General features: G+C 62.0%; 1 protein-coding gene across 1 annotated transcript; it reads left to right on the forward strand.

Moving 5' to 3' along the window:
* Positions 1-410: 410 nt before the first annotated feature.
* Positions 411-24,180, forward strand: CDC42BPG (CDC42 binding protein kinase gamma). The gene is made up of 37 exons (XM_056801394.1): positions 411-789; positions 4,542-4,633; positions 4,735-4,818; positions 5,104-5,199; positions 5,637-5,785; positions 6,454-6,547; positions 6,632-6,832; positions 7,450-7,698; positions 9,670-9,740; positions 9,921-9,997; positions 10,083-10,166; positions 10,510-10,589; positions 10,774-10,953; positions 11,589-11,681; positions 11,997-12,115; positions 12,212-12,290; positions 12,580-12,686; positions 12,912-13,026; positions 13,254-13,402; positions 14,080-14,168; positions 14,407-14,459; positions 14,554-14,652; positions 14,919-14,972; positions 15,195-15,300; positions 15,395-15,528; positions 15,619-15,758; positions 16,873-16,954; positions 17,114-17,330; positions 17,915-17,977; positions 18,082-18,666; positions 19,457-19,554; positions 19,809-19,893; positions 20,472-20,592; positions 20,737-20,845; positions 21,663-21,789; positions 21,948-22,033; positions 23,001-24,180. The coding sequence occupies exons 1-37, from the start codon at positions 621-623 to the stop codon at positions 23,055-23,057; spliced, it is 4,593 nt and encodes a 1,530-aa protein (XP_056657372.1). The 5' UTR covers positions 411-620; the 3' UTR covers positions 23,058-24,180.
* Positions 24,181-24,393: the final 213 nt, after the last annotated feature.

The following is a 24,393-nucleotide window of genomic DNA, read 5'->3' on the forward strand; positions in this document are numbered from 1 at the left end:
CGCGCGAGCCCCAAGCTCTCTCTAGTTTTTGCCCAAGGCGGCGATGCCCGGGATTTCTAGGTGAAAGGGTCCGGGGAGGCCCGAAGGGAGACGAGGCGTTAAAGTCAGTAATGGCCCGACCAGGGGATGGACTACATCTCCCAGGAGGCCCTACGCCCGTTTCCCCAAACCGGGACGGGACCAGGTCGGCCTGGGGCAAACAGAGCTCCGGGTGGGGCCGGGTCTGGAGACCCGGGGAGGGGGCGGAGGCAGGCTGAGGCTCCCCCGCCCCCAGCACGCGCATTCGCTCAACTTCCTGAACCGGACTCGGACTCCCGCCCCGTCCCAGCCCTCCTACCACCTCCGCCTCTGCCCGGCGGCCGCTGATTGGCCGTCGGCTACCTGTCCGTCAGGGGCGGGGCCGGGCCGCCCCAGCCCAGGTGAGGCCGCGCGCCCGGCCGCCGGGAGAGGAAGGTGACAGCCGGGGAGGGAGGGAGGGGGGCCCGGACACCGGGGGGAGGGGGCCGCGGGCATCGCCAGTCATGCAGCGGGTCGAGCTCTAGCCGCGGAGCGCCGGGGGCTGCCGGGGGCTGGCTCCCCCGGCCCGCAGCGCCTGCCTGCTTGCCCGCCCCCCTCCAGCCATGGAGGGCAGATTGCAGGCCCTGGACCGGCTGGTGCGCGGGGAGCGCGAGGGCCCGGAGCCGGCCGGCCTCCTAGACGGGCTATTGGACCTCCTGCTGGGGCTGCACCAGGAGCTCTCCAGCGCCCCCCTGCGCCGGGACAGAAACGTGGCGCCCTTCCTCAACTGGGGTGAGTGGCTGGGGGGACCCGGAGATGGGGGACGCGCCCCTCCCCCGGCCTCGGGTACGGGCCACGCTCCCGCGGGCGGCCGCCGGTCGCCTCTCCGACCCCTTTGTTACTGGCCGAGGCAGGGCTCGGAGCTTTTCCCACCTGGTGCCAGGACGCTCGGCCACAGGGACCAGCCCCCTTCCAGTGCACCTCCCAGGGCGGCTGAGTCACCGGGGAGGGGCCGTGCCGGGGAGACCATGAACCGCGGCCCCCAGCCCTGGGCTCCCGAGGGTGGGGCCGGGCTCGGGGTTTGCCCGCCCCAGGGCCCTTGGCATTCCTGCCCATCCTCCCTCCCCACCCCGAGGCATCCAGACCTGCTGGGATGGGGGGTCGGCGGGCTGCTGCCTCCTTCTCCCTCCATGCCCCCTGCACGTGTCGCTCCGCACTTCCAGGGATCTCCCTCCCCCCAGCGATCGGGCTGGGCTTTCGGGTCCTCCTCCGGAGCCCTTGGCCCGAGGCGGGAGCCCAGGCTGGTTCACCTCAGCTCCCTGCCCGGGACCTCAGTTTGCCTGTCTGTAAAGTAAGAGCCTGGAACCCGCCTGAGGCTTAGGGTTCCTTCCAGCTTGCTGTTCTCTCCCTCTCCGAGGGAGCCAGCCGAGGGGTGACTCATCCCTCCTCTGCCCCGACTCGCCCTGCTCCCCAGCTTGCATTGGAGGTTCTCCCCATTCTCCGAGGAACCTGGAGTCACAGGCAGACTGTGGGGCTGCTCCGCTCTGCCCCCACCCTCCTCGGGCTCCCCAGAACCGCCCCCCTCCCTGACTGGGGACTCGCTTAATTTGTGGCGGGAGCCTCCCCCGCTGTGGACTTTCTGTTTATTAAGCCTGTGGAGCGGCTCTGGGCAGAAGCCCACAAACCAGCCTGGCAGGTGGGGAGCTTCTATCCCGAGAGGGGAAACTGAGGCAGGGAGTGAGGCCTTTCATTCCTCCCAGATCCCAAGCCCTGCCTGGCCTGTGACCCCCTCTTCCCTCTAGCATGGTTTGTGCTGGGGCAAGCCCTTCCCCAACTTGGCCTCAGTTTCCCCTTCCCAGGAAGATAGTTGGACTAGACTGGGGGACCTTCCCCGGGGGCTGCGACCTCCAACGTTCGTTTTCTTTGATGACTATTTCAGAATCTTTGGTTCGTGCGTTTATTTGATTCACTTAAGAACATAATTCCCAGCAGGGGTCCGTCCGTGTCCCCCCACTGCCCTGGGGGTCCAGGACACCCAAAAAGCTAAGAACCTGCAGCTAACTAGGCTGTCCCTTCCTGGGCGAATCTCATCGCCTGTGATGTCCCCCGGAGCCCCCTGGGGCCAGTGCAGGGAAGGGGGTCCTGGAGGGGGAGAGCAGAGGCACAGGGCCAGGAAGGAGAAACAGATTGCAGGGGCCCTGAGGGGGAGGGGAGGGGAGGGCCGAGGATTCCTCTGGGCTGTGTTTACACTCTCAGGACAAGTTTCTGGCCTGGGCTTCCCCCAGGGAGCCGGCTTGGGCAGGGCAGGGCAGGAGCCCTGCGTCATCCACCTGGGACCTGAGTGTGCCCTGGATTTAGCCACTTGGTCCCAGCATCCCCTTCTTGGGCTTCCAAACCCAGCATCCTGTCTGCCTTCCCCACTGGGCCCTGTCCTGGAAAGAGCCCCAGCCAGGCCATTTGTTTGAATCCGCGCCACCACTTGGGGCTCCCACCCTGGACAGGCAGCCTCACTCCGGCCAGTAACATTGAGGGAGGGGCTTGGACCTGCCCTCCGGTCCGTCTAAGTCCCAGGATTCTTTGCCAAGATCCCGTCCCCCTCCAGCCCGGTGTTGTGGCCCTCTTTCCTCTCTCCTCGCTCCCACTCCTGCCTCTTTGCAGAAGCCAGCCAGCGGGTCCCCCAGCCCAGGGCTGCCAAGGGCCAAGGGCCGTGGCCCCATTCCTCCTCCTCCGGCCCCCCCCGCCCCCCCAACGGCTTTCCCTATGAGGAATGTCACTATTCCGGTTCCCCAAGACAGGCCCAGGCTTGGCCTCTGCCACAGGGGAGCCTGGAGCCCGGAGCCTGGGCAGGGTGAATTAGGGATAGGGGCTCTGCCCCTCCATCTCACAGGTGGACTGCCCTCCCTCTTCCTTCTCTGCTGCTTGGGGGAACTACAAGTCCCATCAGCCCCCATGGAGGAGGCCAGTCGCCTAGGGGCAATTAGAGTGGGGGCGGGGGAGGTGGCAACCCTCCAGGTGGGTTTCGAGGTGACTGTGGAGGGAGGGATAACAGGCAGGCTCCCCAACATTTCCCTGTTACCCCTCAATTACAGCCCCAGGTAGGGAAGGCCTTGAGTAGACTACAAGTCCCATCGGCCCCTGGGAGAAGAGGCTGGCTTGCTCTAGGGAGCTGAATGATCTGGTCCTGTGGGAATTGTAGTTGTCACTTCCACTTCAGGGAAAGCATAGGCAGGCAGGATGAGGCCAGGTTTGGAGGGGACCTCAGGCATCCGCCTCCCTAGGGACCCTGCTCAGAGCTGGCATCAAAGAAGCGCCCCGAGAGAACAGTTAGACTGAGAGTTTGTTGAAAGAGAAGTTCATGGGCCCAAGCCAAGACCCCTGCCTTCCTGGATCCAAAGATTTCCAGCAGAAAGGATCTTTGACAGCCCCAGTCTGGCTGCTTCCTTTGGATTTTTCTTCACTAAATTGTTCCTTTGTTTTTTAATCCTAAACTTCATAAACTCCAAAGAGAAGGGGCATTTCCATGTAAAAGTAGAATGTAAACATGTGACTCTGGTCTATGATACCGCTTCCTTCTGTCTGTGATGCTTCTGGGCTTTCTATTCTGGGAATTTGAAAAAAGATTTTCCAATGATCCTTCCTTCTTTCCCTCCCTCCCTTTCTCCCTCCTTTTTTCCTTCCCTCCCTCCCTTTCTCCCTTCCTTCCTTCCCTCCCCTCTTCCTTCCTCGCTCCCTCCCTTCCTTCCTTCCCTCTCTCCCTCCCTTCCTGCCCTCCCTCCCTCCTTCCCTCCCTCCCTTTCTCCCTTCCTTCCTTCCCTCCCCTCTTTCTCCTTCCCTCCCTTCCTTCCCTCCCTCCCTCCCTTCTTTCCTTCCTTCCTTCGCTCTGCTCTTCCTCTCTCCCTCCCTCCCTTCCTTCCCTCCCAATCTTCCTTCCTTCCTTCCTTCCTTCCTTCCTTCCTTCCTTCCTTCCTTCCTTCCTTCCTTCCTTCCTTCCTTCCTTCCCTCCCTCCCTTCCTTCCTTCTTTCCCTTCCTCCCTCCTTCCCTCCCTCCCCTCTTCCTCCCTCCCTTCCTTTCCTCCCAATCTTCTTTTCTACCTTCCTTCCTATTACCCTGCCTCCCACCCTTGGAAAAGGGGAAAAAACCCCACAGTATCCTTGTAACCAATATTTAAAACAAATGCCTTGGCTGACCCACACTGGAAGGTCTAAACCCTTTATTTTACAAGTGAGCAAACTGGGAGCCAGAGAGATGAAAGGTTGGCTTGGAGATGGCAGATCCAGGATTCACAACCAGGCCCTGCCTCCTAATTTAGGACTCTACAATGCCATACTGCTGTTACCTGTCCAACTCTTAACTTTTACAAAGGGGGGAACTAGGGGCCAACGAGGGCCTTGCCTAGGGCCCCCAAACACGTTTACTGTCAGAGCTGGGCTCCTCTGAACCTGAGGACTAGGATGCTCTCCCTTAAGCCACAAGAAGGGGCTCTTGGGCACCTCCAGCCCTACTTCTCACTGCCCCCCCTCACACCCATCTCTCCTCCTGCCAGCCACCCCTTTCGTGACAAAGGTGAAAGAGCTGAGGCTCCAGAGGGATGACTTTGAGATCCTCAAAGTGATTGGCCGAGGGGCCTTTGGGGAGGTGAGTTCCAGAGGGTCTGAGGGGGGCAGGGGAGGAAGGGTCTGTACCTGGAGAGGGGTACCCCTTGTCCCTCTGGATGAGCTGTCCCTGGGTCTTTGCAGGTTGCTGTGGTGAGACAGAAGAACACGGGCCAGATTTTCGCCATGAAGATGCTGCACAAATGGGAGATGCTGAAGAGGGCTGAGGTCAGTCGAGCCATCCCCCTGCCTTCTTCTAGAGCACGGGGCATTAGAGTTTGGAATGTGGGGAGGGATAAGGTTGGTGGGGGCGATACAGAACAGAGAATAGTTCACTGGGGGGGGGCAGCTTAACTAGTCTAGATTCCTCCTTTTGCAGCTGGGGAGACTGAGGTCGGAAGGAGGCCAGGGCCTTGGCCAAAGTGGTGGAAATGGGACCAGGACCAGAGATGGGCTGTTCTGTTCTTCCAGTCCTCTGAGGCCTTTCATTCTTTCTCCCTTTCGTTCCTCCAGACTGCTTGCTTCCGGGAGGAGCGAGATGTCCTGGTGAAGGGAGATGGCCGCTGGGTGACGACTCTCCACTGTGCTTTCCAGGATGACGATTATCTGGTGGGCTCGGCAGTGAGGGGCTGACCTGGGGCCTTGGTGGTTTAGGCTTGGAGCAGGGCCCAGGCGAGATAAACAGTCAGGGAGGCCAACTGGCCAGGCCAGAGCCACCGCTAACTCCCCTATCTGGGTCATTTGGCCTTGGGGCAGATGTGAGAAAGTCACCGCTAGGGACTGGCAGGGTTTGCGGTCCCACATCTCAGGGGTCCTCTTTGGTGACCCCCAGAGAAGTTTACCTGGACAGCTCGAGGAATGGACTGGAGGGCGGAGGGTACATTAGTTCGGGCCGGAGACGCTCCGATCCGGCACAGGACCCCGAGGGGCCGAGGGCTTGGAGATGTGACCGAGTGTCTCCCAAATGAGAATGGATCAGATGTGATTTGTAAAGCCCTGAAGAAATGCCTTTTCCTTCCCTCCCCTCCCACTGTCCCCCTGCCCAGTACCTGGTGATGGACTACTACGCTGGCGGAGACCTGCTGACCTTGCTGAGCCGCTTTGAGGACCGGCTACCACCCGAGCTGGCCCAGTTCTATCTGGCTGAGATGGTGCTGGCCATTCACTCCCTGCACCAGCTGGGCTACGTGCACAGGTGCCCCGCTCCTTCTCCCCTGCATTTAGGCCTGCAGGCCCGCTCCCCTCTTCTAGGCCCACCAGGCCAGCCTGCCTGCCCTTCTCTCTACGGACCCAGGAATCCTGGTCCCTTGTCTGCCATTCCTCTTAGAACCCGGGGCCCGTTACGTGATATCAGAGACAGGCATGTCCTTTATAGGTGATCAAGTTCAAACTTGTTTTACAAATTGGGAAACTGAGGCCCAAGGAAGGAAAGGAAATTGCCCAAGGTGCCCCTTGGTGTTAGGTAACAGAGTTGGAATTTGGCCCTAGGTTCTCTGACCTTGAGCCCCAGGTTGTGGCCGCTGGCCCTGGCTATCTCTGAGTAGCCCCCAGCCAGCCTGGGGGGTCTCTGACTATCCCCTTGCTTCTATTCCCCCACCAGTTTACAGTCCTCCCGTCCCAACTGTCACTGCCATTTCTCCCAAAGTACTCCTTCCATAGCCTGCTGTTCCCTCCTAGGACCCAGGCATCTTGCCGGGGGCCCCTGATCCCTTCAGAGCGTGCCGGCTTGGGGGCCCCAGGGCTCCCCTCTCTAGGCCTCGCTTGGCCTTTTGGGCAGTGAGTCGGGCTGTGCCAGGGAGATGGTCGCCAAGGCCCCTCCGGGGAGTTCTGCCCTCTGACCAGATTCTGGCTCTCCTGGCACAGGGATGTCAAGCCCGACAACGTTCTTCTGGACACGAATGGGCACATTCGCCTGGCCGACTTTGGCTCCTGCCTGCGGCTCAACGCCAACGGAATGGTGAGCAGAGGCCCGGGGGGCAGAGCGGCCTCGGGAGCCCAGGCGAGCCCCCAGCCTCACGCTGCCCCTATCGCTGGCCTACAGGTGGACTCGTCCGTGGCCGTTGGCACTCCTGACTACATCTCCCCCGAGATCCTCCAGGCCATGGAGGAAGGAAAGGGCCACTACGGGCCCCAGTGCGACTGGTGGTCCCTGGGCGTCTGTATGTACGAGCTGCTCTTTGGAGAGACGCCCTTCTACGCGGAATCTCTCGTGGAGACCTACGGCAAGATCATGAACTATGAGGTCAGGCTTTCGGGGACCCCTTGGGGGCCACAGCGGGGCACCAGAAAGGTTCCGATGGGAGAGGAACGAGAGAGGCGGCGTTGGCCTTTGTGACCCTGGCCAATCCTGAGTCAAGTGAAGGCCTCAGACTCAGTGACCTCAAAAGCTGAGTCTGGGGTCCCAGGAAGGGGAGATGGACACACCCAAGTTCTAGACTCAGGAAGACATCTTAGGGATTGAGACTGGGGGAAAGAAACCTGAGTTCTAGCCTGGATGGACAACTATCTGGGTTCCAGGATGCAATGAGGTGGGGAGGCTTAGGCCAAGAAAAGGAAGCCATTCCTGGGGTTCTAGGCTAGGGTGAAGACGTTCTAGATTCAAGGCTAGAGAGACGGCCACTCAGCTCCTAGCTTGGAAGAAACTACCTTTAGTTTATAGTTGGGACAAGGGAATGCCTCAGACTCTAGGCTGGGGTTGAAGGACAACGTGCAGGTTCTGGCTTCGGGGCTCAGGTGGAGATGCCTGAAGTTCTAGGCTAGGCGTACAGTGCACATCCCCTGGGTTCTGGTTCGATGACTAGGCTCTGGAGCAGGGCATAAGCTGAGTCTGGGGTCCCCACACCCTCTTTCCTCCTCCAGGACCACCTGCAGTTTCCCCCAGATGTCCCTGAAGTGTCAGAGAGTGCCCGGGACCTGATCCGCAAACTCCTGTGTCGCCAGGAGGAGAGGCTGGGCCGGGGGGGCCTTGATGACTTCCGGGGTCACCCCTTTTTTGAGGGTGTGGACTGGGAGCGCCTCCCCGCCAGCACCGCGCCCTACATCCCTGAGCTCCAGGGGCCTGTGGATACCTCCAACTTTGACGTGGATGATGACACCCTTAACCACCCGGTGAGGGGACAAGGCCGGCCCAGGAGCCTTCAGGGAAGGCCCATAACCTGATACTGGGTTTTGTATCGTCCCACCTTAGAGATGGGGTTTGTTCAGTCTAGACCCAAGAGATCCAGGCCGAAGCAGGGAAGCATCCATTCCCTCAGGTTTCTTTAGCCTCCTTGGCCTCTCCCATCCAGCTTCCCCTCCAGTTATCATGGTGGACCCTTGATGTAGGGCGGGACTATAACTCCCAGCAGGCTCTGTGGGTGGCCAGCCAGCTCCTAAGAAGGCTTATCCCACAAAGGCTCATGGGAGTTGTAGTCTTTGACTTCAGGAAGCCTAGCAGAGGTGGAGGCCCTGGGTGTTCTCCAGACCATGTTCTTTGGAGCAGATCTTGTGCCTTTCCTGTCTTCGAGTCTGGCCTGCAAACATTTATGAGGCACCAACTGAGTACATGGCTGTGCTTGCTCAGGAATGGGCACCTAGAGAGGGGACGCAGACTATCCCTCCACTATGGCCTTTCCTTTTGCACCTGGGCAGTGGCGAGGCCATCAGCTCTGCCATTTCCTCCTCCCTGTGGCCGCTGTCTCTTCTCTGGGCATTTGCCCATGTGAAACCCCCTCGGGAGCTGACTGGGAGGGACCCAGTGATGTTCAGGACCCGCCTCCAGGGCTCCGTGCTCTGATAGGGAGCCAACAAGGGCCTACGAGATAGCTGAGATGCCAACCAAAGGAAGGGGCACCTCAGGGAGACGGGGGTGCCAGTAGAGCCTGGAAGGAAGGAAGGAAGGAAGGAAGGAAGGAACGAAGGAAGGAAGGGAGGAAGGAAGGAAGGAAAGAAGGGAGGGAGGAAGGAAGGAAGGAAGGGAGGGAGGGAGGAAGGAAGGAAGGAAGGAAGGAAGGAAGGAAAAAGAAGGAAGGGAGGAAGGAAGGAAGGAAAGAAGGGAGGAGGGAGGGAGGGAGGGAGGGAGGGAGGAATGGGCTTCAAAGGGCAGAGGCAGGGAGGAGGGTGATGGGGCATGGCATGGGCAAAGGCTTGGAGCCCGGACAGCAGCCAGCTTATGGAGAGCTTGGACTGGCCTCAGTTTCCTCTTATGAAAAACAAGAGGGTTGCGCTAGACAACCTGGCTCTCTGGCCCCTTTCTGCCCTAAGTGGATGCTTCTCTGAGGGCCAAGCCTGAGGATTTAATTTTTGTTTTTAAACCCTTGCATCAGCCTTAGAATTGACGCTATGTATTTATTCTGGGGCAGAAGAGCAGGAAGGGCTGGGCAATGGGGATTAAGTGACTTGCCCAGGGTCAAGACCAAATTGGAACCCAAGACCTCCTGGCTCTCAATCTACTGAGCTACTAGCTGTCCTGAGAGATTTAAATGTTATTCTGTGGACAAAAGGGAGATAGAATACAACACAAAATCAATAGAGGCCCCCCCCCTCTGTCTCTTCCCCCCCCCCGCTCTCTCTCTCTCTCTCTCTCTCCCCCCCCTCCCTCTCTCTGTCTCTCTCTCTCTGTCTCTCTGTCTCTTTCTCCCCCTCTCTCTGACTCTCTCTCTCTCTGTCTCTCGGTCTCTCTCTCTTCATAAAATAACCAATTAGGCTATTGCAATAGCCCAGCTGAAGAGTGATGAAGGCCTGAATCAGGGTCTTTGCTATGGGAATAGAGGAAGGTGAAGGTGAGGCTGAGCTACCTGAAAGGTGGACTGGAATGGATTTGGCTTCTGATAGGCAAGGGAGAGGGAAGAGAAGAGGGTCCTTAGGTCCATGAGGTTTGAATTTCCTACTTGAGGCAGTTGAGAGCCATGGAAGGTCTTTGAGCAGAGGAGTGACCTGGTCAGTGAGTGGCTCTTTAGGAATAGCCCTTTGGTGGATGCCTGAGATGGAGGGGAGCCTGGGTGGGGAGAGACGATCAGCCCTTGATGGCCGGGAGGCATTTGCAGCACCTCCTTGGCACCTGGTTAGAGACTTTCCCCTGAGCTTTCCTTCTCCTCACAGGGGACCCTGCCTCCTGCCTCCCACGGCACCTTCTCTGGCCACCACCTGCCTTTTGTGGGTTTCACCTTCACGTAAGCGTGCCCCTCCCCCTCTGGATGGTTAGGACTCGGGCAGAGCTGGGGGGGCAAAGCTGGGGGAGATCTAGGCTAAGGAGAAGCCTGGGCTGGGGGCGGGGCCCCACCCCCATCCACCCCAGCCCTGGAGAGTGTCATGGGTGCCCCTCCTAACTGTCCTGGATGGTCCCCCCTCAGCTCGAGCCCCCGGCCGGGCGCTGAGCCAGCTCTGGAGCAGGAGCAGGAGAAGGCGGAACTGAGTCCAAAGCTGCAGGGTAGGGAGGGTCCCTGGGGGGGGGGCAGGGGGGGGCGTGGGGGCGTGGCCCTGGGGGCCTCTCAGCCAGGCTCTCCTCCCCCCAGACGCCCTGCAGAGAGTCGCCCCTGGGCACAAGGAGCTGGAGCAGCTTAGGAAGGAGGCTGAGGCCCTGCGGAGGAGGCTGGCAGGTACCCATAGGGCCCCCTGAGGCTGCAGGGTGTGGTGGTGATGAGCCCATTTTAGGGCAGAGGAGAGGCTGTGGAAGGAAAGGAAAGAAGCAAGCATTGATTAGGCCCCTCCTGTGTGCCAAGTTCCCCTCGAGTGCTGGAGATACTGAGGCAAACTGAAGTGAAGTGTCTTGGGGGGGTCTATGAGCTAGTCTGTGTCTGAGGCAGGATTTGAACTTGGGTCTTCCTGCTTCCAGAGACTGCCCTTCTGGGCTCCTCACTGGCCCATGAGCCCTGGGCTTGCTGGGAGGGAGGCAGCCAGGGCCTCCCCTTCCCCGTGTCACATCCCGCTTCTCCCTGACAGAGGCCCAGTCGGAGGCTGCCCCAGGCGGGGGGCCAGGCCCTGCGAGCAGCTGGCAGCAGGAGAGAGATCAGCTTTGCCAGGTTTGGGGCCTCCGTGACTCCCCAGGCACTGTGGGACAGGGGTGGAGGGGGATGATCCGGAGCTGCTTCTGGGGCAAGGCCGGCCTCCTCTTGGCCCAGAGGGCCCTTGGGACATGGGGAGAGGGGGGCCGGGGGCCTCCAGGCCTGCTGGGAGCCTCTATCCAACCCATCCCATTGCTCCCAGGACCTGTCTGAGGCCCGGAACCAGCTGCAAACCCAGACCCAGGAGCTGCTTGTCTCTGATGGGAGGCAGAAGGAGCTGCAACAGAGGCTTCAGGAGGCTGAGGAGGCCGCCGGGGAGGCCAGGAGCCGGGCGCAGGCCCTGAGCCGCCAGCTGGATGATGCCCGGGAAGCCCAGGCCGAGGTAACTGAGGCTGGCCTAGGAGGGGCCCCCCAGAGCAGGGGGAGGGCAGCCTCCAAGAGGCTGGGCCTTGGTGACCTCCCTGGGGCCAGACTGTGAGAGTGTGTATTTGGGGCCTGGAGAGGTAGCTTCACCCAGCAGATGGAGGCCGGCCTCGGCACCCTGAGGGCCCTGACTGTCTGCGGCATGCCAGGCCCATTTGGCCTCTGCACTGACCCCTGCTTCCTCTGGAGGTGTGAGCGGGCATCGCCTCCAGGCTGGCAGTGCCAGCACGGGGGCAGGCCCAGGTCCTAGGACCAGTCAGCCACATTGGGGTTTGCCACCTGGGGACGTCCATTCCCATCTTACAGAGGAGGAAACTGAGGCACAGAGGGGATAAATGGGCCACCTGTGGTCACCTGGTGACTAAGGCAGGTCTCCCATTGGGGCCACCCTGGGCCAGGAGGCTGGAAGGCTTGAGTTCAAGTCTAGTCTCAGCTGAGTGGCTCCAGGCATCTCACAGAGCTTCTGCCTCCTCACGTTCCTCATCTGTAACACGGGCATCATCGCGCCCACCTCCCGGGGGGGGGATATTGGTAACGGCTTGGCACAGGGCCTGGCACCCAGCATGCCCCCTGGCACTCCTTCCCTCTGTCCAGCTCGAGGCCAAGGTGGCCGCCCTGAGCCAGGAGGTGAGCCGGCTCCGGAGGCAGAGGGAGCGCAGCCGCGAGAAGGAGCGGACCAAGGCCAAGGTACCCATTCACCAAGCCCGACTGCGATTGGGGGGCCTTGGGAGGCCCCTGCCCCCGTGGTCCCCCCATCCCTCATGGTCCCCTCCCCCACCCCCTGTCCCTGGTCCCCCACCTCTGTGGTATTCCCATCCCCCACAGGCCCCTGTTCCATCCCTTTAGCTTGGCCACTCCCAAACCCACCTGTCCTGTCCATGCCCAATGTGGAGACACACGTGACCTCATGGGGGTCACATGGGAGCACACGTGACCTCATGGGGGCTGGTGCTGGGCTTGGGCAGGCTGGGGAGCTGATTCTCCCCCCCTCTCCGTCCGCAGGCTGTCCATCTGCCCCCCGAGACCAATGGCTCTGGCCCACTGGGCGGGGGGCCGCCGGAGGCCCTGAAGAGGGAGATGGAGGCTCTGCGGTCCCAGCTGGAGCAGGCTCGGCGGCAGGGGTGAGGAGGGAGGCTGGGGCCCAGGCCGGGGCTCGGGGCTCAGGGCTTGGGGGCTGCCTTGGGCTCAGGGGCCACCTGTGCTGTCTCCCCCCGCAGTGCCCCGAGCCCCAAAGGGAAGGACGAACTATTCCGGCTCCAGGAGGAGAACCGACGCCTGATCCAGGAGCAGCAGCAGGTGAGTCCCAGCCTGGGCAACAGCCATATCCAGGAGGGCTTCCTGGGGAAGGTGGTGTTTGGGGATCTCGGCTTGTCTGGCCCCTCTCGCCCCCATTGTACAGATGGGGAAACCGAGGCACAGAAAGGCAGTACTAACTGCAGGGACTTAGGTGGGCAGAGATTTCAAACAGGTGAGTTCAGGAAAGAGTGACCGGTGCAGTGTGTCAGGAGTCAGGACCTGGTGAGGGACAGGGGAGGCCTTGAATGCCAGACTTAGGGGTTTGGGCTCTTTTCTTCCTTCTGGGCAGTTATCAGGAGAGCTTGAGCGAGAGAGGCAGGTCAAGAAACAGCTGGAAGGAGAGAGGCAGGAGAGTGAGAACAACTGGGAGGCCCAGATCTCCGACATCCTCACCTGGTGGGCGAGGTTCCCTGGCCTCTACTGGGGTGGGGGGAGGCCGGGAGGGAGAGGGGAGGCCGGGAGGGAGGGGGGAGGCCGGGAGGGAGGGGGGAGGCCGGGAGGGAAGGGGGAGGCCAGGAGGGAGAGGGGAGGCCGGGAGGGAGGGGGAGGCCGGGAGGGAGGGGGAGGCCGGGAGGGAGGGGAGAGGCTTGGGCTCAGGAGGCCGGCTCTGCTCTCCCTCAGGGTGAATGACGAGAAGGTCTCTCGAGGCTACCTGCAGGCTTTGGCCACCAAGATGGCAGAGGAGCTGGAGTCGTTGCGCAGCGCGGGGACCCAGACCCTTCCGGCCCGGCCCCTGGTGAGCATCTGGGGGGCGGCTCCCGCAGGTCTCTGACTGGCCGTTGTGCCTGGCATTTCGCCATTGGAGGCTGGCCTTTGGGCTGCCCAGGGCAGGCGGCACTCCGGCTGTGGACGCCAGGCTGGGGGCCTTCGCGGTCCTTCACCGCAGAGTCCATCGTCTGGATGACGGACGGGCCTGTCCGGGGCTCCAGGGTGTCTCACGGGGGCCCACCTCTCCCCGGCCAGGACCACCAGTGGAAGGCCCGGAGGCTCCAGAAGATGGAGGCTTCAGCCAAGCTCGAGCTGCAGTCTGCGCTCGAGGCCGAGATCCGAGCCAAGCAGAGCCTCCAGGAGGAGCTGAGCCGGGTCCAAGAAGCCCAGCGCCAAGGGGAGAGGTGGGTGCCCTCAGCGGGGCCCTGGGGAGATAGAGGGAGGCAGGAAGAGGCGTCCTTAGCAGGCTGGAGGCTGCTGGGAGCTCCCGAGACGCCAGAGCCCGGAATGGGGCGGGGTGGGACGGGCTCCCTAACCAGCACCGGAGACGGAACCCCAGCTGGGTGAAGTGACGAGGGGGTGCCGGGGCAGCCTCCGAGCACGGCGGAGCTTCGCGCCGGCCACGGAGGCGGTCCAATCCGTAACTGGGACATGGCAGAGCCGGCCTCGGCCCATGTTCTGTGTCTCTCTCCCGGGGCCAAGTGGCTGGTTCTGCCTCTGCCAGGAGGGACCTTCGGAGGCTGACCGTGTCTTCTGCGGGAGGGCCGGCTTACAGCCTGGTTCTGGTTCTGTCTCTCTCAGGAGGGTCGCGGGCCAAGCACTGGGGATGGGGGGGGGCAGCCTAGAAGGAGCCAGGAAGGTCCTAGGAAGGGGCCCCCCAGGACAGATGGCCGGAAGGGCCTTGAGGCCTCTTCTAGACCAGCAGCCTCGCTGGCTCTGTGATGGCCACAGCCCAGAGCACCCCACTTCCTGCCACACTCTGTCTTTAGGGCTGGGGTTGGGGGTGTCCCCTGAGGATGGGGGTCAGTGGAGAGCAAGGGCACCCCAGGGGCCCAGGATGAGGCCCCTCTGTCTCCCCCAGTCACCTGCAGGAGGCCGAGAAGCGAAACGAGACGCTGCAGCAGGAGCTGGCCACGCTGAGGGAAGAGCTGAAGGCCCGAGGGCCGGGGGGTGAGCCCAGGGGAGGCCGGACCTCGGCCAGGGGGTGGGGATCCCCGCTCAGCTGCCCACTCGCTTGTCCTCCCTATATGTTCTTGGCAGAGGCCCGGGGAGGCCCAAACCATCTCTGGACGTCCCCTCTTCCATTGTACATATGGGCAGACGGAGGCCCGGGACAGGGGGCTGTCTGGGGTCAGAGAGGCTCGAGCCTCGGGGTCCCCGCTGGACTTGACTTCCCTTCTCTCTCCAGATTCCAAACCGTCCGGATCTCTGCTTCCGTTCCTGTCCTTCCGGAGCTCGGAGGTGAGGGCGGGTGGCTCAGCCGGGCAGCTTCTCGGGGGGCGACGCCTGTCAGGCCTCTTCCTCCACCCATGGCTTCCCCGATTGTGTCCCACAGAAGGACGCTTCGAAGGACCCTCCTGACCCCCCGGACCCCCGGCGCCCTGGGCCCGAGGCAGAGCTACGGCCAGAGGGCCGCCGCAGCATGCGGATGGGGGTGAGGCCCTGCCCCCCTCCAGCCCCCCTTCCGTTCTGCCCCCAACAAGCTATAAGGAGGTGCCCGCTGTGTCCCAGATGTGGGAGGGGGTCTCTGTGCCATTGGCAGAATCGCCCTTTTCTGGGGATCCCCAGATACCAGCTCTGAATGCTGAGGGATGCCCTTGCGGCCGTGCTGGGCCTCGCTGCCTCCTCCCCCAAATGCACACGGAGTTCCCCGGCCTCCCGCCCCTCACCCCCTCGATTTGCGTCTGTCTCCGAGCACAGGCCGCGTTTCCTCGAGCCCCGGCTCCAGCTCCCACCGACAGTCTTCCGGCCAAGGTCAGAGCCCCGGCAGGGCCTGGGGGAGGGAGCGGCTGGCATGGGACGGGCCCCACAAAAGCCCATGCCGGGGCCTCCTGTCTGCCCGGCCCCCTCCATCCGCTGTGGGAGGCCCCAGAGGGATCTCAGGCGGGAAGCTTCTGAACAGTCCCCCTACGCAGAGCACCCGAGCTGGGCTGGGCCGGGCGGGCTGGGGGTGACCTGTCCGGGCTCCCCTTCCAGCCCGGCTCCCACGCTTTGCGCCCCCGGAGCTTCCTGTCCCCCACCAAGTGTCTGCGATGCACCTCGCTCATGCTCGGCCTCAGCCGCCAGGGCCTGGCCTGTGAAGGTGAGCCCCTTCCCCCTGCCCAGAGCCCCAGACGGCCATCCCGGGGCCCCGGCCCTGGCTGCACTCACCGGCCCTCTCTCTCCTGCACCCCCAGCCTGCCATTATTTCTGCCACTCTGCCTGTGCCCCCCTGGCCCCTCCCTGCCCCGTGCCCGCCGAGCTCCTGCGCACCGTCCTGGGGGTGAACGCCGAGACTGGCATTGGCACCGCTTACGAGGGCTTCCTGTCGGTGAGTCGGGCTGGCGAGGGGCCGCAGAGGGGAGGGGCGCGGAGGGGGCGGCTCTCCGGCCCTGGTGACCGGTCCTCCTCCCCCGCCTAGGTGCCTCGCCCCTCGGGGGTGCGCCGAGGCTGGCAGCGGGTGTTTGCCACGCTCAGCGACCTGCGCCTCCTCTTGTACGACGCCCCCGACCCAAAGCTCTCCCCAGCAAGCAACGCCCTCATCCAGACGCTGGACTTGAGGTGGGCAGGGGCCTGGGAGAGGGTGGCGGGGAGGAAGGACGGACGTCCCTAAAGAGGATGCCGGACGGTCCTCCCGGCCTCAGCTTCCCTCCGTGCACGTGTCACTGAGCCAGCCGGTACGTTTCTCATCCAACGTCCGCTGACCGCTCAGCTTCCGTGGGGCAGCCGACACGGCCCGCGATGGAGTCGGGCTCCGGAACGCTCCGGCCGCTGGGCCCGGGGCTGGTAAGGTCGAGCAGAGGAGGGAAGGCCTGGAGAACCTCCGGAGGGTCCCGGCTCACCCCGGGGCTCCAGAGGAATCCCCTCCACCTCCAGGACGCCTCTGACCGGGGCTCCCTGGGGCCAACGCCTGCTTCCTCCCCCTGGGGCCGGGCAGAAGCACCCCCTCCCCGCGGCAGGGGAGGCCCGAAGCCTCACCATTTCAGTGGGGCCCGAGGGCCAGCCTGGCGCCTGGCGGGAGGATGTAGCAGGCGCTCGATAAACCATGGCCGGGCACCTGGCGAGGCAGCAGCCCCTGGGAAAGGAGCCGGCGGTCACAGTGGTGGCCAGCGCGCCTGTAAAAGTGCCAGTCTTGTAGGCCCGGAGAGCTCGGGCCCTTCTGGGCACCCCATTCTGTTTGCGCCTTTGAAGTGGATCCGTGTCTCGTTGCGTGGCCCCTGCCTTGCCCCCTCCCAGAGAGCCGCCCCTTCTGCGGCCGGAGCTGGTGGATGTGCCCGGGGGAAGGAAGGGGAGACCAGATGGAGCTCAGGACGCCCCGAGGAAGGCCTGGTCCGAGGGCCTGCCGATGGTGCCCCTGTTGGGAGGCAGCCCTTTGCCAATCTCCGTCCTGTGGCCGGGCGGCCCCTTCCCTGGGACGCCCCAGAGGCGTTTCCTCTCTCCATTTTTGACATTTTTAACATTTTAATGAAATCTCCCTTCTTTTACTTAGATGTAGCAACCGTTTTTGACACTCTTTTCTGACATTTCACGCCTTGGACCTCTCGCTCCTTCCTCATCCCCCGCCGCCGTTCCTCTCTCGGGGGGCTTTAGCAGCCTCTGACATTCCAGGCCAGGGCTGCTCTGGGGAGGTGGCGGGGGGTGCCGGTCCCTTATCTCGGTCTCCTCCGGCTCTCAGGGACCCCCAGTTCTCCGCTGCTCCAGTCTTGGCTTCCGACGTCATCCATGCACAGTCCCGGGACCTCCCCCGCATCTTCAGGGTGAGTGGCTGCCAGGACCCGCTGGGGGCCCGGGCCTCTCCCCCGGGGTCCCCACAGGCCTGGGGGGTCCCCAAGACGCAGGAGGAGCGTTCTGCCCGGCCTGCCCCCCGGGTGCCGGTGCTCCCCACCACCAGCATCTCCGGCCTGCTGTCCCCTCAGGTCACGGCCTCCCAGCTGACGGTGCCCCCGACTCTGTGCTCTCTCCTGCTGCTGGCGGACAACGAGACGGAGAGGGCCCGCTGGCTTCAGGTCCTGGGGGAGCTGCACCGGCTCCTGATGGACCTGCGGCCCCGGCCCCTGCCCGTCTACACCCTGAAGGAGGCCTATGACAACGGGCTGCCCCTGCTGCCCCATGCCCTCTGCGCGGCCATCATCGGTGAGCCCCCTCCCTGGGTGCCCGGGGCAGGGGGCAGAAGGGGCACCATGGCCGACGTGCCCAATGAGAAACAGAACTGAGACGAGGAGCCAGAGGGCTCAGGGCATCCTCTCAGGGGGGGCCTCAGGCGGGCACCAAGGAAAGAATCCAGGCCTGGGAAGCAGGAGTCCCGACTTGTCTGACTGCTCTTCTCTGGGCCTTAGTTTCCCCCTCTGTAACATGGAAGATGACTTTGCCGGAGCTTTCCCGGGGACTGGGTGGCAGGCGGGATTCGAACCTGAGCCTTTCCTTTCTCCCTCCGTCTCCTTGCCTGCTCTGCCCCTCCTGCCTGCCTAGAGTGCTGGGGGAGGGAGGGAGGGCGATCAGGAGGAAGCTGGGGGAGCCTGGAGGCCAGGGAAGGCCAGCGGCAGAGGCTGGCCCTGTCAACTGGGTGGTGCCGTGATAGGGGCAGGGAGGTGAGCAAGCCTGTGTCCAGCAACCAGGGCCCCCCTGGAGCCTGAGCAATGTTGTCCATGCCACCCAGGCCCTGGCAAAGGTCCCAGGGGCAGCTCCACTCGTGACTTCCTTTCCTCTCCTTCCTTTAGACCAGGAGCGCCTGGCACTGGGCACGGAAGAAGGCCTCTACATCATCCACCTGCACACCAATGGTGAGGCCAGGCTGGGGGCAGTGAGTGGGAAAGGGGGAGGGTTGCAGGTGTTGGGAGATGGCAGTGGGCACCATCTTGGGTGACTTCCCATTCCTTTTTCCCAGACATCATCCAGGTGGGCGAGTGTAAGCGGGTCCAGCGCCTGGCAGTCATCCAGCCCACAGGGCTCCTGGCCGTACTGTGTGGCCGTGGCCCCAGCGTCCGCCTTTTTGCCCTGGATGAGCTAGAGAGCTGCGAGGCGGCCGGTGCCAAGATCACTGAGTCAAGGGGCTGTCAGAGCCTGGCAGCGGGCCGGGTCTTGCAGGCCAGCACCCCCGTGCTTTGTGTGGCCGTCAAGCGGCAGGTCCTGTGCTACCAGCTGGGGCCTGGCCCCGGGCCCTGGCACCGGCGTATCCGAGAACTGCAGGTGGCTGGGCCAGTGCAGAGCCTGGCACTGGTGGGTGACCGGCTGTGTGTTGGGGCAGCCGGGGCTTTCGCCCTCTACCCACTGCTCAATGAGGCGGCCCCTCTGGTGCTGGGGCCTGGGCTGGCCACAGAAGGGCTGGGCCCCAGTGAGGCACTGGGTGCTGTCGAGCTCAGCCTCAGTGAGTTCCTGCTGCTCCTCTCCACGGCGGGCATCTATGTGGACAGGACAGGGAAGAAGTCTAGGAGCCAGGAGCTGCTCTGGCCTGCCACCCCCATAGGCTGGGGTGAGTCAGGGGCACCAGGGCCGGAGCGAGCAGGGGTTGAGGGGTGGGACTCCCAGAGCCTAGGAACCAGCAGAGAGTGAGCAATCCTACCTTATTCCTCTGCCAAATGGGCATAATAACGCTTGGACCCTCCCTCCTTCGTTCTTTCCTTCCTTTCTTTCCTTCCTTCTTTTTTCCTTCCTTCCTTCCATCCTTCCTTCCTTCTCTCCTTTCTTTCCTTCCTTTCTTTCCTTCCTTCCTTCCTTTCCTTCCTTCCTTTTTTCCTTCCTTCCTTCTCTCCTTCCTTCTTTCCTTCCATCCTTCCTTCCTTCTCTCCTTCCTTCCTTTCCTCCTTCCTTTCTTCCTCTTTCCCTCCCTTCCTTCTTTCCCTTCTTCCTTCCTTCTTTCCTTCCTTCCTTCCCTCCTTCCTTTCTTCCTCTCTTTCCCTCCCTTCCTCCCTCCCTCCCTCCCTCCCTCCCTCCCTCCCTCCCTCCCTCCCTCCCTCCCTTCCTTCCTTCCTTCCTTCCTTCCTTCCTTCCTTCCTTCCTTCCTTCCTTCCTTCCTTCCTTCCTTCCTTCCTTCCTTCCTTCCTTCCTTCCTTCCTTCCTTCCTTCCTTCCTTCCTTCCTTCCTTCCTTCCTTCCCTCCCTCCCTCTCTCCCTCCCTCTCTCCCTCCCTCTCTCTTTCCTCTTCTCTCTCCCAGGTTGGGGTGAGGAAGGTGCTTTGTAGACCCTGGGAGATGGGGCTGCCATTAGCAGTACTAATCAAGAGTAAAAACTGCTGCCTTCTTGCCCTCTTCCTCCAACCACCAGGCTACACGGCCCCCTACCTGACAGTGTTCAGTGAGAATGCCATCGATGTGTTTGATGTTCGGAGAGCAGAGTGGGTCCAGTCTGTACCGCTCAAGAAGGTGCGGCTGCCAAGCCCCAGGTGGAAGGGACAGAGCCACAGAGGGGGGGGACCCCGAGCCTCTACCCAGGAGGACCCCGGGGCTGTCTTTACTGAGGCAGAGACTCATGAAGGCTGGGGCTCAGCTCTTGCCTCTGCAGGTTACATAGCCTCTGTGGGCCTCAGCATCCTCACCTGTAAAATGGGCAGCTAGAGGCCCTCGGAGGTCCTTCCGATGTTCTTTCTCAACCCCTGATCTGTGCTGCCATCCCTCAGGTCCGTCCCTTGAACCCTGAGGGCTCCCTGTGCCTCTTTGGCTCTGAGAAAGTCCGACTGACCTACCTCAGAAATCGGCTGGCAGGTGAGTGCAGGAGTGGATGTGGGCTTAGGGCTGGGCCTTGGGGCAAGCTCCTGGGATGGCGAAGCACCATGGCCCAAAGGGAATCTGCTAGGCCCGGAGGCAGGACCTGGCTCCAAGTTTAGGCTTTGCCCCTTCCTCAGCAAATTGGTTCCCTTCTCTAGGCCTCAGTATCTGCCCCTGTGGAATGGGGAGAATGATGCTGGGACCACTCTCCTGCTGAAGAGCTGGCCCTGGAGTCAGGTGGAAGGAGGCCTGGCTTTATGTCACTGGTCCCGCCTCTGCCCAGCCGAGTGGCCCCGGGCCAAGTCCGAGGCCTCCCTCTGAGAGGAACAAGCTGTCCATCTGCATGGCTGGATGGGCTTTCTGAACCGATGAAAGAAGAGAACAGGGCCAGAGCAGAAACCCCTGCCAAAGGCCCACCTGGCTGGGCACTCACAGGGCATCGCAGGGATCTCTCCCAGGGTATGGAGGTGGCGGGGTGCCCCGGGGCTGTGAGCCTGCCGAGGCTGAGCCCTCCTGCCTCCGGGGCTCCTCGGGCCCAGCCTGGGGGTCCTGATGCGGGAGCTTTGCTGTTTCAGAGAAGGACGAGTTCAATATCCCCGACCTGACCGACAACAGCCGCCGCCAGCTGTTCCGGACCAAGAGCAAACGCCGCTTTTTCTTCCGGGTCTCCGAGGAGCAGCGTCTCCAGCAGCGCAGGTAGTGGCCGGCCCCGGGCAGCAGATGGGCACCCGTGGGGGAGGCTCTGGCCTCCTTACTCGGGTGAGGCCCTTTCTAGGGGTGGGGGCTTCCCACGCAGGGGGCATGCTGGGCTCTGCACCCCTCAGCCCCCCATCCTTCCAGGGAGATGCTGAAGGACCCTTTCGTACGCTCAAAGCTCATCTCGCCACCCACGAACTTCAGCCATCTGGCCCACATGGGTCCTGGGGACGGGAGGCCAGAGGTGCCCTCGGTGAGTGCCCGGTCAGCTGGGGGCCCTGGCTTGTGTGCTGGGGGTGGAGGGGAGGCCTTGTAAGGTCACTGGCTAAATCCCCCACGTGTCCTAGAGGAGTCTAGAAGGGGTGGGGCTGGGTAGAAGCTGTTCTAAGCCCAGAGACTGGGGAGAGGATCTGCTTTCATAGAGAGCTTTGGGCCCTGTCCATACCTCCCCTTTCCCCAGCCCTGCCCAGCTGCTCACAGAATGGAAAGAATATAGCATTGGGCATCAGAGGGTCTGGGTTCAAATTCCAGCTCTGCCACCTCCTACCCTATGTGACCTCGGGCAAATCACTTCTCCCTGGGCCTCCGTTTTCCTATCTGCAAAATGAAAACATTGTCCTGGATGACCACTGAGGTCACTTACAGGGCTGAATCTTGTGAAGCTTGGCCGGCTGGGGTCTTAGTCGTGGATCCTCAAAAAGGGATGACCCAGGCCCCAGCCACTCTACCCAGGAGGGCAAAGGGCTCCGCCTAGACTGGAGTCACGCCGTTAGGAAGGAACAAAGCTGCTGGCATCTCAGCCGGGCTCTAGCTAGGACGCCGGCCACTGTGCCCTGGGCTTGTTTGCAGGGAGGAGCGCGAGCGCCCTGAGGGTACGGGTGGTGAGTCTGTGACTTTTTATCCTGGTGCCTGACACCGGGTAGGAGGTTAACCAAGGCTGGTTGACAGAGTAGCGTGTCTTCTCACCACCTGGCACATAGCAGGCCCCTAAAGCCCCCTCAAATGGTCAAGCAGAGAATGGAGCTCAGGCCCCTCGGCTCACCGGCCAGGGTTCTTTCCCTTCCCTCCAGGCTCCTGAGGAGAAGAGCCGAGGAAGAGGCCGGAATCCCGGCCCCACGAGGCCCCACAGCTTCTCGGAGGCTCTTCGACGCCCAGCCTCCATGGGCAGTGAGGTCCTCGTGGCAGAGACAGACTCTGGTGAGAGGCCTCTTTCTTCCCTGTCCATTCCTGCCCTGCCCTGCCCCGGTCCCAAAGGTCTGGGGCTCCCTCAGCTTCCCTAGCAATGGCCGGCCCTTTGCCGTTCATGCCCCTGCACAGGCACTGTGTCACCAGCTCACCGGGCCCTCTTTCCACAGTGAGGAGGAAGCCCAGGACGTCCCTCTCCAGTGAGTCAGTGTCCTGCAGCCAGGGCCCCCTGAGTCCAGCGGCCTCTTTGAGCCAGGTGAGGAGCTGGGGGGGGGTCTGGGGTCCAGGTTCAGGTGGGGCCCTGGAAAGCCCTGTCTGCTCCCCTCTTCCTCCTATCTCGTGCTCCCACTGAAGCAGAGGATTTCCTGGGAAAACCATTTCTCCCTAATAACCCCACGGACGTTTGCCACGTTTAGAAATGTTGGCTGCCCGGGGGCTCGGGGTGGAAAATTTCCAAGCTGCGAAGGATTCTGGCCCATAGAGCCCAGAACATCAGTTCTGAGGGTCCAGAAAATAGCGGAGCTGGAGGGACCTTAGAACATGGAAGAGTAAAACTGGAAGGGAACCAGTTGAACCCCCTTAATTTTAAGGGGAGAAACTGAGACTGAGGGGAGATGGCTTATTCAAGGTCATAGAACCAAGAGTAGAACTACCTTCTTTTCTCCCTCCCTTCCTCCTTCCTTTTTCCTTCTTTCCTCCCTCCCTTCCTCTTTCCCTCCTTCCCTTCCTTTTTTCCTTTCCTTTTTCTTTCTGTCTTAGAATCAATCCTAAGTATTGGTTCCAAGGCAGAAGAGTAGTTATGTTGCTAAGCAAGGTGGGTTACACACAGCTAAGAAGTGCAAGTGTCTAAGATCACATTTGAACCCAGAACCTCCCATCTCTAAGCCTGGCTGTCAGTCTCCAGAGGCACTTAGTTGCCCTCCTCTCCCCTCCCCAACTCATTTCTTGTCTATTCTACCCTCCATTAACCCATCGTGGCCTACATGTCCCAGAAGGGTTCTTTTTTCAGGAAAAGAAAATGTTCTCCTTTTAGTCTGTGAGTCCTGCGTTTTAGTTCAGAAAATCTGGCCACCACCCACGTGGGGGTCCCACCCCTGCATCCCTGGGACCCCTTTCTTGTGGCTACAAGGGGACCCTGGGGAGGGAGCCCACGGGGAGCTGTACGAGGGGGTGGGGGTCTTGCCTGTCCTCTCTCTCTCTGATTCCCCACTCCCCCCCCCCAGATCTCAGACCGTCCCCGGAGCCTCCCCCCGGCCCCCGAATCGGAGAGCTCCCGTTGAGGCATCCTGGCCAGGAGCACCGACCCTCTCCACGTGGGCCCCAAGCAAGGGGAATGGGAGGAGGACCGTGAGGGACAGGCAGCGGAGAACCTGAGCATATGCAGTATTTGGCCCCAGGAAGGGGCGGGCCAGGATGGTGTGTGGCTTCCTCACGCAGCTGGATCCGCCTGGCTCGCCTGACCAGGAACAGCCCACCTTGCCTCGCCCCCTGGCCCTGCCCGTGGCATCGACTTGTCCTGAGGGGCTGCCGTGGGCCTGGCTGAGAGGAGCGCTTTGCTGGCCCCTGGCGGGGAGGGTCCCGTCGGTGCCAAAGCCCTGGGTCCAGGCCTGGCTATGCATGTGGGACACAAGCGAGGGTGTGAGAGTCTGTGTGTGCTGGGGGACGGGCGAAGGGAAGAGCCAATTTCTGGGAAATGGGAGAAGGGTGGAGGGGAAAGGAGGCCGCTGGGGCCTTCTGTCAGCCGAGCCAAAGTGGAGAGAGGATGCTGGGAGAGAATAGGCGGGGAGCTGGGGAGAGAAAGGGGAAAGGAGGGCGAGACAGAGGAGCTTAAGAGGGAAGCCAGGGAATGGGTCAGGGTCAGACCGCCTCCCCCTGCCTCCGTTTCCTCCTCTGCTGAATGAGGGATGGAGCGGCTGGTCTCTAAAGTGCCTTCCAGACCCAAGTCGTGGGGTCCCGTGAGAGGGCAAGCCCGAGGGAGAAGGAAGGAGTTAGGGGAAGAATGGACGAAGGAGCAGGAGGATGACGGGGACGGGAGAGGAAGGGGTCCGTGCGTCTAATCAGCCGGGCGATGGAGAGGATTGGGGGGTATTTATGAAGGGCTCGATTGTGGGGGATCGGCAGGGCTGCGGGGGGGAGGGGTGCCGGGGATCCGTTCTGGTTCGGACTGTCCAGTCCTTTCTGTGGAGAGGGCGACTTCTCAAAGTTTGAGACAACTCTATTAGGGAGCTATATGGGGAGGGAATTTCCTTATTGTTATTATGTGGTTATTGCTATTACTAAACCTCCCTCTGCCTCCATGGGGGGGGGGGGGTAAGCCAAGTATTTATCTGAGGACACCGTTTGACGAAGGACTAATGTTTGATGTGACAGCAGAAATCGAATAAAGATGTCTTTATAAGCTGCCTTCTGGTCCCTCCCCTCCATGGCTCAGGTAGGGGAGGGAGGGAGGGTGCAGGAGAGGGGAGGAGCGCAACTTCCAGAATCCCCCTTTGGAAGGGACCTCAAGGGACAGGTCATCCATGCTGTGGACGTGGGCATCCGCAGTGTGCCTGAGAGGGTGGGCGGCAAAGCTGGCCATGGGGCCAGAGGGCTGCCTGGCTTCCCTGTCTTTAATGA

Source organism: Monodelphis domestica, chromosome 6, assembly GCF_027887165.1.
Source record: "Monodelphis domestica isolate mMonDom1 chromosome 6, mMonDom1.pri, whole genome shotgun sequence".
NCBI lineage: Eukaryota > Metazoa > Chordata > Mammalia > Didelphimorphia > Didelphidae > Monodelphis > Monodelphis domestica.

What these genes read in the sequence shown, in the direction of transcription:
- CDC42BPG (XM_056801394.1), top strand. Translation starts at nt 621, where the DNA reads ATGGAGGGCAGATTGCAGGCCCTGGACCGGCTGGTGCGCGGGGAGCGC. An exon ending in GAGCAGGCTCGGCGGCAGGG is followed by an intron (nt 12,116 to 12,211) that starts GTGAGGAGGGAG and finishes CTCCCCCCGCAG; the next exon opens with TGCCCCGAGCCCCAAAGGGA. An exon ending in GCCCAGCGCCAAGGGGAGAG is followed by an intron (nt 13,403 to 14,079) that starts GTGGGTGCCCTC and finishes TGTCTCCCCCAG; the next exon opens with TCACCTGCAGGAGGCCGAGA.